Consider the following 13,240-nt stretch of genomic DNA (forward strand, 5'->3'; position numbering starts at 1 on the left):
TACAGATGGTGTAGCTACAGGTGATGTCATGACCAGTGAGGGAAATGGGAAGCTGTGAGAAGAGGCCATTGGTAGGACTTTCCTATGTCTGGGAGGACAAGCTGTCTCCTGTCTTAGGTTGTGTGTAGTAGCACGCATCTCCATCGCAGGGCAGTACACCCCAGGGGTCTCAATCTGACAGTGATTTTTCTCACTCTTGACCAGTTACTCTCTGTGAGCTGTAACCAGCATATCCTCTGTGAGCTTACACAGGCCTGGTGCCTTCAGTCTGCACTGTCACACACTGTCTACACCGTCAGGGACGTATCTGTGTGGGTTGTGTTGTTTGTGGAGCGGAAATGCAGAGCAGTTTTCTGATGTTTTCTGAAAATTAAGAGCTTTAATAGGCTTTTTTTCTGGTATAGACTGTGCACAGAGGGCCACCCCATGGTTCTTGCACAGACTGTGAGCTGTTCCACTTTCAGCTGAATAACTTTTTTGGTCTATGTTTAGTCTGACCACATACAAACAAGTGTGGGTAATGGACTCAGCAAGCAGTTAGAACAGAAATGCCTCATCAAAGACTGACAAACATACATTTACTCTCTCTCTATAGCATAGAGAACTAATGTGTTCTGTCTCTATAACATAGAGAACTAATGTGTTCTCTCTCTATAACATATAGAAGTAATGTGTTCTGTCTCTATAACATAGAGAACTAATGTGTTCTGTCTCTATAACATAGAGAACTAATGTGTTCTATCTCTATAACATAGAGAACTAATGTGTTCTGTCTCTATAACATAGAGAACTAATGTGTTCTGTCTATATAACATGGAGAAGTAATTTGTTTTGTCTCTAATATAGAAAAGTAATTAAGAGCTCATGTTTGAGAAGAATTTGGTAAAATACAGTGAAATATGCGACCATTAGATTTGTTGTATTAAGTGTATCATGTGAGAGACTGCATGCAGAAGTGCTCGTTAACATTAATATGAAGTCTATGATAAAAGACAGATTCCTGTAATCTTTTTGGCCTATTGGTGCGCTCACACCGGCAGCGACTTTGTCACTGTATGTTGCTGTGTCGCTGTCACCTAGCTGTCGCTTGCAACCAGCTTGTGGCCGTTGGTTGCACGTAGTTTTGAGGAAGTTGTAGGAAGTGGGCTACAAATGTATTGACAGGAGATGCATCAATTTTCTAAAAAAAATTGTATATATACACACACACACACACACACACACACACATACATACATAATATTTATTAGTGTGTGTGTGTGTGTGTGTGTGTGTGTATATATATATATATATATATATATATATATATATATACACACACACACACACACTAATAAATATTATAAATATACATTATATTTTATATTTATTTATGTTATATTTACATTGTTTTTGCTATTTACATTGTGGAGTTGTATGTTCCCACAAATTAGGTGTATTTCCACTCAAAAATATGTTTTGGAGGGATGCATTGTACAGGACAGGAAAGCCAGCAACAACTGCAATCAGTTTCTCCTCCATGTTCACTATGGGAACTTAAATGCTAATATAGGAACTAAAGTTTAAGAAAACCTTTCACAGTGAAAGAATATAAGAGGAACACATTTGCTCTCTGATTGGCCGTCACTTGACTCTGTCACTGTGCATTTACATAAAGTTGAACTTTGCTCGACCTTTTTTTGTCGCCAAGTCACGGTGATTTTGTCGCTAGGCGACTCGCTGTGCCATGTCACTCAGTGTAGCCCAGTGACCAATGGAAATGAATGACCTCCAGCCACTTTGTCACTTGTTGCCGCTGCCGGTGTGAGCACACCATTAGACTACAATTTTATTTTTTCACAATTCTGAATGGATTTTTCAAGGCCTGGACTGAATTAGTGCAATGACAATGCACTCATTAACACATCACATTTAATGTACACACAAGGTCAGCCCCTCTCAGCTCCACTGGGCAGCAAGTTACCGCTCTGCTACACCTCATCTGACCGATCCATTGATCACTGACAGCTCTGGTTTCCTCAGGCAGGTCTGCTCTGGTGCTTGGCATTAAGTGGCATGTGCTGTCGATTGGGACAGGGCAGGGGGTTTAGAGGCAGAGCGGTAGTGGACACTGGAGTCCCTGTGGTGTGCACTAATAGACTGAGTCACTCCTCAGACCCACAGTAAACTGTTTGGCTCTCTTCCTTTTACTGGGAGATTGTTCATATTTCCACTGTTGTTTTTAATAAATTTACAAAAAAGGCATTTGTTCTGTAAGCACCATCTCTTTTATTTTAATTGTAAATGTTCACATCCCTACGGGCAGTATGACAGGTTTGCCCCTTGAAATGCTTGTATGTTTCAGCTGCCACCCTGCATTAGATCTCACGGAGAAAATGTACCATGAAAGACTTACAGCTTATCTCCCAGTAGAAAATTAAATTCAGTTTTCATGTTTGACTCAGTTTAATAAGCATAGATCCTGTCCATTCTCAGCAAATGACATCTATTTATATGCTACAGTGTATCACAGTATGTAATATTGGGGTTATATCATACCATAACCCACAGCTCATGACACATATGGTATCCTGAGGTCCCTGCCAAAAGCCGCATCCTAAGACCATTCATCCGGTCCAGCCTCCCCCTGACCCCTCCAATAAACAGGGGTACCTTTGAACGGGGCCCCTGTGTGACTCACACCACACAGGAGTCCTTTCATATAGCACTCCCAGACCCCGCCCAGGCTGCACGTGGCAGCCAAGGAAAAAATACGCTATATCGCCACCTGTTAAGCACCCCTCTGCACCTCTGACTCAGGATCTGAGGGAGAGAACAAAGAAAAGGCAAAGAAAGAGAGTGAGACAGACTTGGGTTGGGGTTGGGGTTAGGGTTGAGGTTGGGGCTGGGGGGAGGGGAGGGGAGGTACACTGTATGAGATACATATCCCATTTTCAAGTACATTCATCCATCACTGGGCTCTCTCTGACAGACAGACCTGTCCTGTCACGCATTATGAGGAGTTTGTGCTCTACCATGTCCCACAGTGTGTCATGTGACCGAACCGCTCTGCGTCTCTCTCTCAGCTTAAGCCTTTTTTGGCTGTGAGACCTGCACATTGGAGCGCTGCGTGTGAGTCCACATGCAAACAGCTTCAGTGCCAATGAAAAGGACAGCCCTGCCTTGGTCCTCATATTACCACCACTTTCTCTATTTCATTTATTTGTCCTGTTTACTGGGTCTGCACAATGGTATCATTGTTCTCATGTTTTTAGTTTTATTTATTTTGATCTGTTTAGTGTCTTTTTTTAATTTGCCGTTTCCTTTTGTCTTAACAGGTGAATGAGATCTATCATGACGAATCACTAGGCGTTCATATAAACGTGGTGTTAGTGAGAATGATCATGTTGGGCTATGCAAAGGTACCCACACACACACAAAAACACACACACACACACACACACACACACACACACACACTCCACAGTTAAAACCCAGTGTGTTAAAAGCATTAGCTGTGCTCTGTGTAAAAGGGCAGTCAGTTTATATTTGGGTGGTATAAAATAAGAGAGATATTATCCTCTGGTTCAGGGATGTCTGTCTTTAGGTCAGGCCTGGGGTGTACTCTAGCTATGCTGAATCATCACACCCTTTATGTAGCTCTGATGTTCATGATGACAATGATGATGATGATGACGATGAAGAGCAAGGCTCTGCTTGTTTGTGTCCCATCAGTCCATTAGCCTGATTGAACGTGGAAACCCATCACGGAGCCTGGAGAACGTGTGCCGCTGGGCCTTCGTCCAGCAGAAAGAGGACCCAGAACATTCTGAACATCATGACCATGCCATCTTCCTCACCCGCCAGGGCTTCGGTCCCACCGGCATGCAGGGTGAGCGCCTAACGGACCGGGCCGGACAGGCCGGCTAAACCAGCTAAACCCCCATCTGCCTGAACATGGAATATTAATAATCCATGATATATCCACTGATCCATATTCCTCTAATGTCTCTGTGTGCCTTTTAATCCAGTCTGTCACTCTTTTTCTTTTTCTCTGTCTCTCCCTCTCTTTTTTATGTTTCTTTCCCCTGTGTGCCTGTGCCTAGATCACATACCACACTCTCTCCCAGTTTGTCTCTCTCTCCCTTATCTCTCAGGCATTTGGACTTTCTGTCATAACCAAACCATCATGTTAAGGAAAGAGAGGGGAAAAAAACAGTCTGAAAGCAGCAGAGAAAATGTGGTTTGACATTTCGGCTTCCCTTTCTTTAAATGCTGTGAGATGTCGAAAGAGGCAAAGTCCATGTGAAAAGAGCAGGGAATGCTCCTAAAAGTAGAGACTTATGTAAGAGTGGAGGAGAGGCTGTCTTTAAGGATCTCCTCATTAGCACTGGGGCTACTCAGATTTTGTTACTAAAAAAAGAACAAAAGCAAGAACAAAACAACAACAACAAAACAGAAAAATAAATATAGAAAAATATTTTTTGGCACACAACTGCTGAATTCTCATGTAAAATCTGCCCCAATACAGATAGTGTTGTAAAAACAAACAAACAAAAAAGCTGTGGAGATTAAAGATAATAATTCCTGTATTTAAATATTTAATCATAAACCATATGGTATCAGCCATACCAGCCATAACACAGTATCTCTGTCCATCGCGGTCGTGTAATTCCTTTGTTTGGATGCACAAAATGTACATTAAACACACAGCCAATCCTCTGTCAGTGTGTAGGAGTCCATGTTCTACAGTGAGAGCCTGTCAGTGTGTAGGAGTCCATGTTCTACAGTGAGAGCCTGAGCTTTGATGCATGACTCTGAATCCTCTGGCAGTATCAACGATGATGTGTTCAATTGGGCTTTTGACACTTACACAATCAGATCACAAATTCATCTGTACTGCAACCAAACAAAATGATCCATCCATCATCATTCCGCTGCCCAACTAGAAATCACACTTTCATTTTTGCTTTTTTTTTTTTTTTTTGCTTTTTTTGTGGTATATTATGTCTGTAATTTGACAAGTATCAAGTGTCCCTAGTGTGACAGGACATACAATACACCCATTTAACCAGAGTCAATGAAAGACCAGGCATTTTATATGTTTGTCTCTGCTTTCTGGCTGTAGAACATAATAATTTTACCAATTACCATTTTGGCAAGTAGCATCTTCACTCTATGTCTTCTTTCAGAGTTAAGATAACAATTTTAGACCACAGGATTATGGTTTTCAGTGGTGGTCATTGGGAATGAATTGTTCCAGGAAAGACCAGTGTTTTTCTCTGAAGATCACTCTCTGAGACTACCTCCACACAAGAACTGCCCAATTCAGTTACACCATCTCAACCCTCAATTTTCACTGAAATTAGGCATCTCACTGCAGCTAATTGTTTTAAACACTTGGCTCCTTTGGCACAGGGACAGTGGTTACATTTTCACGGAAACACTATGAAGTTTCCATCACATATCTTGGGTCGATATGTAAGAAAAATCCCCAAAGACTAGAAGCAAGAAAACCTGGGGGGAAACTTCATGCCTTGGGATTGCTGGTTCATTATAATCTCACTGTTTATTTGCACCACAGATTGTTTTTCGAGCACTTTAATTTGTAGTTTTGTGTGTTTTTCAGTGCAGTATACTATGTTCTTCAACCACTATATTCTGTCATAACAGTTCTCTCATAACATCAAGTCCACACAGCAGGACTTCTGCAGTTTCAAACCGAGTCAAGTGTGTGACACAGGAAATACACAATCAAATTGAAAGTGATATGGGAGTGAAAGGCCATGGTTAAGAGAGAAAGAGCTGGAGATGGAGCGAGTGATCTGAGAGAGAGAGAGAGCTGGAGATGGAGAGAGTGATCTGAGAGAGAGAGAGCTGGAGATGGAGAGAGTGATCTGAGAGAGAGACAGCTGGAGATGGAGAGAGTGATCTGAGAGAGAGAGCTGGAGATGGAGAGAGTGATCTGAGAGAGAGAGCTAGAGATGGAGAGAGTGCTCTGAGAGAGAGAGAGCTGGAGATGGAGAGAGTGATCTGAGAGAGCTGGAGATGGAGAGAGTGCTCTGAGAGAGAGAGAGCTGGAGATGGAGAGAGTGATCTGAGAGAGAGAGAGCTGGAGATGGAGAGAGTGCTCTGAGAGAGAGAGAGCTGGAGATGGAGAGAGTGATCTGAGAGAGAGAGAGCTGGAGATGGAGAGAGTGATCTGAGAGAGAGAGCTGGAGATGGAGAGAGTGATCTGAGAGAGAGAGAGCTGGAGATGGAGAGAGTGATCTGAGAGAGAGAGCTGGAGATGGAGAGAGTGATCTGAGAGAGAGAGAGCTGGAGATGGAGAGAGTGATCTGAGAGAGAGAGAGCTGGAGATGGAGAGAGTGATCTGAGAGAGAGAGAGCTGGAGATGGAGAGAGTGATCTGAGAGAGAGAGCTGGAGATGGAGAGAGTGATCTGAGAGAGAGAGAGCTGGAGATGGAGAGAGTGATCTGAGAGAGAGAGCTGGAGATGGAGAGAGTGATCTGAGAGAGAGAGAGCTGGAGATGGAGAGAGTGATCTGAGAGAGAGAGAGCTGGAGATGGAGAGAGTGATCTGAGAGAGAGAGAGCTGGAGATGGAGAGAGTGATCTGAGAGAGAGAGAGCTGGAGATGGAGAGAGTGATCTGAGAGAGAGAGCTGGAGGTGGAGAGAGTGATCTGAGAGAGAGAGAGCTGGAGATGGAGAGAGTGATCTGAGAGAGAGAGAGCTGGAGATGGAGAGAGTGATCTGAGAGAGAGAGAGCTGGAGATGGAGAGAGTGATCTGAGAGAGAGAGCTGGAGATGGAGAGAGTGATCTGAGAGAGAGAGCTGGAGATGGAGAGAGTGATCTGAGAGAGAGAGCTGGAGATGGAGAGAGTGATCTGAGAGAGAGAGAGCTGGAGATGGAGAGAGTAATCTGAGAGCAGTGGATAACTGGTGACAGGCCAGACAGTCAGTTCATTCCCTCAAGCTTCTGTCAGTTCCACATTCGTTAGATAAGCACAGCATTTGCAAAACTGACTGAACACTGCTAGTTGTCATGCCCCTTTGTTAAGTTATTCTGTGACAGTGCAGGACTACAGCACAAGCAATCAGAACAAGAAAGACTTGAGACAATTCTCAAAACTTTTATTTACCTTTTTCCCTCCTTAATTACCTTTATGTTTTTACTCTTAAAAAGCTTGCTTTGAGTCGTTTTATCCTGCTAACAACCCCTCTGAAAGGGCTTTAAACTGAAACACCTCTTAATTCACACAGACAGTAACCTACAGCATCACCTGCCTAATTCATACAGACAGTAATCTACACCATCACCTGTCTAATTCACACAGACAGTAATCTACAGTATCACCTGCCTAATCCACACAGACAGTAATCTACAGCATCTCCTATCTAATCCACACAGACAGTAATCTACAGCATCTCCTATCTAATCCACACAGACAGTAATCTACAGCATCTCCTATCTAATTCACACAGACAGTAATCTACAGCATCTCCTGTTTAATTCACACAGATAGTAATCTACACCATCACCTGTCTAATTCACACAGACAGTAATCTGCACCATCACCTGTTTAATTCACATAGATAGTAATCTACACCATCACCTGTCTAATTCACACAGACAGTAATCTACAGCATCACCTGTCTAATTCACACAGACAGTAATCTGCACCATCACCTGTCTAATTCACACAGACAGTAATCTACAGCATCACCTGTCTAATTCACACAGACAGTAATCTACACCTTCACCTGCCTAATTCACACAGACAGTAATCTACAGCATCTCCTGTTTAATTCACATAGATAGTAATCTACACCATCACCTGTCTAATTCACACAGACAGTAATCTACAGCATCACCTGTCTAATTCACACAGACAGTAATCTACAGCATCACCTGCCTAATTCACACAGACAGTAATCTACAGCATCTCCTGCCTAATTCACACAGACAGTAATCTACAGCATCTCCTGCCTAATCCACACAGACAGTAATCTACAGCATCTCCTGCCTAATTCACACAGACAGTAATCTACAGCATCACCTGCCTAATTCACACAGACAGTAATCTACAGCATCTCCTGCCTAATTCACACAGACAGTAATCTACAGCATCTCCTGCCTAATCCACACAGACAGTAGTTTACAGCATCTCCTGTCCCGTCAGCATCACTCTGCGTAAAGCATGACAAGGTGACACGAACCATAAGAATCAGTTTTCTCATGAACCAAGCCTGTTGTCACTGCACTAAAGACTGTACTTGTGACATCTTTGTTTTATGACAGAGAGAAAAATCTACATTAACATTCTCTCTCTCTTTCTCTCTCTCTCTCTCTCTCTCTGTCTCTGTCTGTCTGTCTGTCTTATCTCAGGGTATGCCCCTGTCACTGGGATGTGCCACCCTGTCCGCAGCTGCACTCTGAATCATGAAGATGGATTCTCCTCCGCCTTTGTGGTGGCCCATGAAACGGGACATGTGTAGGTTTTCAGATCCGGAAGACTTGCAGAGGTGGTTTCAGAATGCCCCACAGGAGTTATGCTCTTTGCTCTGGGTTTTTGTTATGGCTTGGGCTGATGTTCGGATTCTGTCTCTCTTTGCTTATGAGGGTGATGCCTGAAATCACTCGGCCTTTTCATCTTACATCTCTGTAATCTGTATTCACAGTGTGTGACATTAATGCTGAACGGCACCAGTTAGCTCTGTGAAGGCTGTCTGCTTAGCACAGAGTTACAGCTCGGCCTGTGGCCGCCTCCCTTTATCAAATTACCTTATTTATTACTCACCACTTTCCCTGCTCCTCACTGACCTAAGCCTTAAATTAAATAATTGTGAGTGTCTGTGTGAGAGACATCCTCACTGGGCTGCCTTCCTAAGCCCCTGTGACGGCAAACTCTGAGCTGTGAGCTCTGGCAGGAGAAGCTGGCAGACAGGGGGAATTCTTCGTAATGGAGGAGAAATGACTGACAGTTACTAGTTGAGTTAAATGTGTTTAGTCACTAAAATGCTTGACGTTTACACTCTTACACAGCTCAGCGCATTTAACCCTGGATGGGCAGCACCTCATCTTCATCTTTTTTCCTCTCGTCGAAGAGGATTCTCTTCTCTTCTCTTCTCTTCTCTTCTCTTCTCTTCTCTTCTCTTCTCTTCTCTTCTCTTTATGAAACCAAACTTATTCTGTGTGTGTATTCGAGGTTTCTCCATAGCAGTGAACTGGAATCCCTCCGTGAATTACAAAAGCTTGTTTTCCCCATACTCAGACACTGTAGAATCCTGTGTGTCATTCCTCTTCTTACTGTTGTCTGTCCCTATCTCTCCTTCTCTCTCTCATTATTTGCTTTTGTTGTTTATATGGCAGAAACAGAATGGTACTAGTAGATTAACATACTTGGAAGTTGCAGTCCCAACAGGCACACACACACACACACGCACACGTACACACGCACACACACACGCACGCACAGTCACACACGCAAACACACACATACACATGCACGCACGAACACACATTTCTTTTCCCTGGGGGGTGGCATTAGTTCAACTGAAAAGGACATTTATGTTATCTACAGTGAGAGAACTGTTCAGCACACTGGAAGAAAATCATTTTCTGCTTGACAAGGGAAAAAAGTGCTCTGTTTGTCTCCATTTTAAGGCCTGATTTTGTTTGCTTGTCTGTCTCCCCTTCAGCAGCAGCCATAGCTCCAATGCTTACAATGCTGTTGTGTTACTGTATTACACACCACACAGAAAATAGTTTACTCCACTCATATCCATGCAGATTTAACATGACTACTTCCAAGTTACTTACTTATAAGTTACTTACAAATAGGAAATGAACAATTGAGTGTCTTTATGCACTTTTCATTGTTTTCCCCTGTTTGTTATTATGTTCTAGTGGCATTAATTCCAGTGCCTGAAAGCCCTGATATGTGAAAATCATATACAAGCACATTTATTCTGTTATCCTGTTGTTTTCAGCTTGTATTTAGTGGTAGCGTTATTCACAGTCTATTAGCATACATTTCCATGGAGGAAGATTTGGATGCTGATTTGGAAGGAGACACATTGTCGTTTCATACCAGTGTCAAACGTGGCTAAAAACAGGAGACTGGCGAGTATCACGGCCAAATCTCACAGCCCCCCAGTCTTCTGACTCCTGCAGTGAGTAGAGCAGGTCAGTGTGTCCTGTGGGAGTGTATCATTGTGCGTAAAGTTGTGTGATGTGTGTGTGCAGGCTGGGGATGGAGCACGATGGCCAAGGAAATCGGTGCGGCGATGAGACGGCCATGGGTAGTGTCATGGCTCCACTGGTGCAGGCTGCCTTCCATCGCTACCACTGGTCAATGTGCAGTGGACAGGAGCTGAAGAGATACCTCCAGTGAGTTTACACATCACTCCATCTTCCTTTTGTATTCTCTGCCTGTCTTCACACTCCGTCCTTTCCTGTTTAATGCAACTTCTCCAACTGACTTTCACAGCCACTTATCCATGAATCAGCGCCCAGGTGTGAACCATGATCCCAGTTATGACTGGACGGGGAAAGAGAGTGCGTCTGTGCCCTCATCGTGTCAGGCCTGTGCTGAATGTCTGTGTTTTAATGAGATGATGCCAACAGCCTTTTTGCTTGGCTTTGCTGTGAGAAAACGCACAAGGTCAAGCAGAGAGTGCCGTCAGTGAATCTGCTGCAACAGCACAGAATAAAAAAAGACATCCCTGTAGCTCAGACAAATCCCCCCAACGTGTCAAACGACTCGGATTAAAACGAAAGTGACGCTCATGGGTTTTGACATGGATTTGTTTAGTGGAAGGCAGGAGCACGAGGCAGAAGTGGGAATGTGCCAGTGAAAAGGCACACTGGCAGAGGGAGGCTGTTCCAGTCTTGTTCTTTTTGTGGTTTCATACCTCACTGTTTTGCCTCACTGTTTTAAAACCCCACATTGCAAATTGACACAGCGGCAGATCCACTCCAAACGTATTGATGAATCGGAAAAATCAGAAAACATATCTGGCCCAGTCTATTGTTGCACAGTGGGCCAATACCAGCATGAATCCGTTTTGATTGTCTGTTAAAAGCAAGGACCAGGATCGACTTGGTTCTTCCTTGAGTATCATAAAATCTGGCCCAGATCTGTAAGTCTGTTCACATCATGGCCCGAAAGTGGTGCAGATTCATTTTCTATTCTTTTTAGTGCCTTGTTGTCATTAGCTGGTAGTGCTGAATCTGTTTATTGTCTTATTGTCATTAGCTGGTAGTGCTGAATGTATTTGGTGTCTTGTTGTCATTAGCTGGTAGTGCTGAAAATGTTTAGTGTCTTATTGTCATTAGCTGGTAGTGCTGAATCTGTTTAGTGTCTTATTGTCATTAGCTGGTAGTGCTGAAAATGTTTCATATCTTATTGTCATTAGCTGGTAGTGCTGAATCTGTTTATTGTCTTATTGTCATTAGCTGGTAGTGCTGAAAATGTTTCATATCTTATTGTCATTAGCTGGTAGTGCTGAAAATGTTTCATATCTTATTGTCATTAGCTGGTAGTGCTGAAAATGTTTCATATCTTATTGTCATTAGCTGGTAGTGCTGAAAATGTTTCATATCTTATTGTCATTAGCTGGGTTTATTGAAGCCACCTAAGCTCTCAGTATTTTTCACACTGGTCTTCTCTAAATGTTATGTAATTAATGACTGAAAATGAATATAATGGAAATTTCTGAAATAATTTTAAAAGTCTGAAAGCAACAACCAATATTTGGCAGACTTCTTAAAACAGAGCATCTGCGTTATATTAGCTAATTAACAATGTTAGGTGTTAACTAATGTTTAACCAGCTTACAGAAACAGATGTCTCAGCAGATAATTAGAATTTCCATGTAGGCCAACTTGTTATTTCAAACCCACACGGTGACAGAGAGAGAGAGAGAAATGCAAAACAAACATGCAAATGAACTGGGATCTCAGCATGCAGTGTATTTGCAGAGATTTGCCTCCTGGTGAAGATCCACACCTGAGTGGAGTCGTGTAATCTGCCAGCATATAGTAATATGGTCTGAACAGTCCCTCTGTCCTCATGTCATACAGTCAGCTCAACATTTGGAAATCAATCCTGCAAATTGAGTTCATGTGTTTTTGGAAGCCTCCTCAGTATCAAGGGGGATTTTCAGAAATTGGTTCGTTTGCTTCATTTTGAAGGTAATTCTGTTTTGACAGAGGAAAGATAAGACAGGACAGGTCAAATCCCTCATTTTATTATCTCTTTGTTTATTGCAGGGTATGTGCCATCTTTATAAAAGACTTGTAATATGTTAGTCTTCTGTTTCTCCCATTATTTATTTATATATGTTCATTGATTTTATGAGAACGGTCCCCAAACTCGTTTGATTTGACAGTCTTTGGGTCCGTCACCCAGTTATAGATTTTTCCATTTGCACACAGTAAATCTGTGCATCTCCTCTAAGAGAAAGTAGAACATGGTCATTTGTTCCTATTGATCTGCCAGAATCAAAAGGATGATAAGAGATTGACTGTTGACTGTTATTTGCCTGTGGTTGTGTAGTCTATTCTGGACTGCACAGACACAGCACTGGTCTTATATCTGCTTTCTACACAACACTCATTATTCTGCTTAGACGCAGAATTATCAGTAATGAACAGAATTATCAGTAATGATCGCAGTAGATCATCAGGATAAAACATATCAGGATAAACAGTGGTGAAGTGAGTCGTAGCAATGACCTACAAGCACAATCTGTCTTCAGATACCAGAAGCCATGGTTCAGGTTTCAAACCCAAAGTGGAGGTATATTTTACTTCTGCCCTGTATTCTAACCCAGTCCCATGCCCCAAATTTAACTTTGAGGACAGGACTGAAAGTCTCAGTCCTTCCTAATGAGCCCACAAAAATGAGAAGAGGTGGATACTGGTGTGATATGGGCTCTATGGCACAAGAGGAGCAGTAGGCTTGTACAGATTTCACACCCTCATGTCCTGTGGTGATACTATATGAAACGATACAATACAATGCAATATGATACAGTTCGATAAAATATGATAAGGGTGGTCTATGCTGGGACATAGGGGAAAAAGTGTGTTTTGTGTGCTCAGTTGTGAGTAAGTTTTGAGGACACTGTCTTGCTTCAAAAGACATGAAGTATCTGAGTGTTCCTGGTGAAATGTTCCCTCAATTTTCAATGTGGTGAACGCAGCCTAAGTTTTATTTTTAACTGTACTTTTTGTTCTGTTTCCTTTAATGTTC

General features: G+C 42.6%; 1 protein-coding gene across 1 annotated transcript in view; it reads left to right on the top strand.

Moving 5' to 3' along the window:
- The window catches only part of adamts3 (ADAM metallopeptidase with thrombospondin type 1 motif, 3), an 81,654-nt gene that overhangs the window by 36,203 nt on the left and 32,211 nt on the right, over positions 1–13,240 (top strand). The window contains exons 6-9 of the mRNA XM_030794340.1: positions 3,318–3,401; positions 3,715–3,871; positions 8,368–8,473; positions 10,228–10,371. Coding sequence (XP_030650200.1) covers positions 3,318–3,401; positions 3,715–3,871; positions 8,368–8,473; positions 10,228–10,371 — 491 coding nt within the window. The remainder of the gene's footprint in view (positions 1–3,317; positions 3,402–3,714; positions 3,872–8,367; positions 8,474–10,227; positions 10,372–13,240) is intronic.

Source organism: Chanos chanos, chromosome 1, assembly GCF_902362185.1.
Source record: "Chanos chanos chromosome 1, fChaCha1.1, whole genome shotgun sequence".
In the NCBI taxonomy this organism is placed as follows: Eukaryota; Metazoa; Chordata; class Actinopteri; order Gonorynchiformes; family Chanidae; genus Chanos; species Chanos chanos.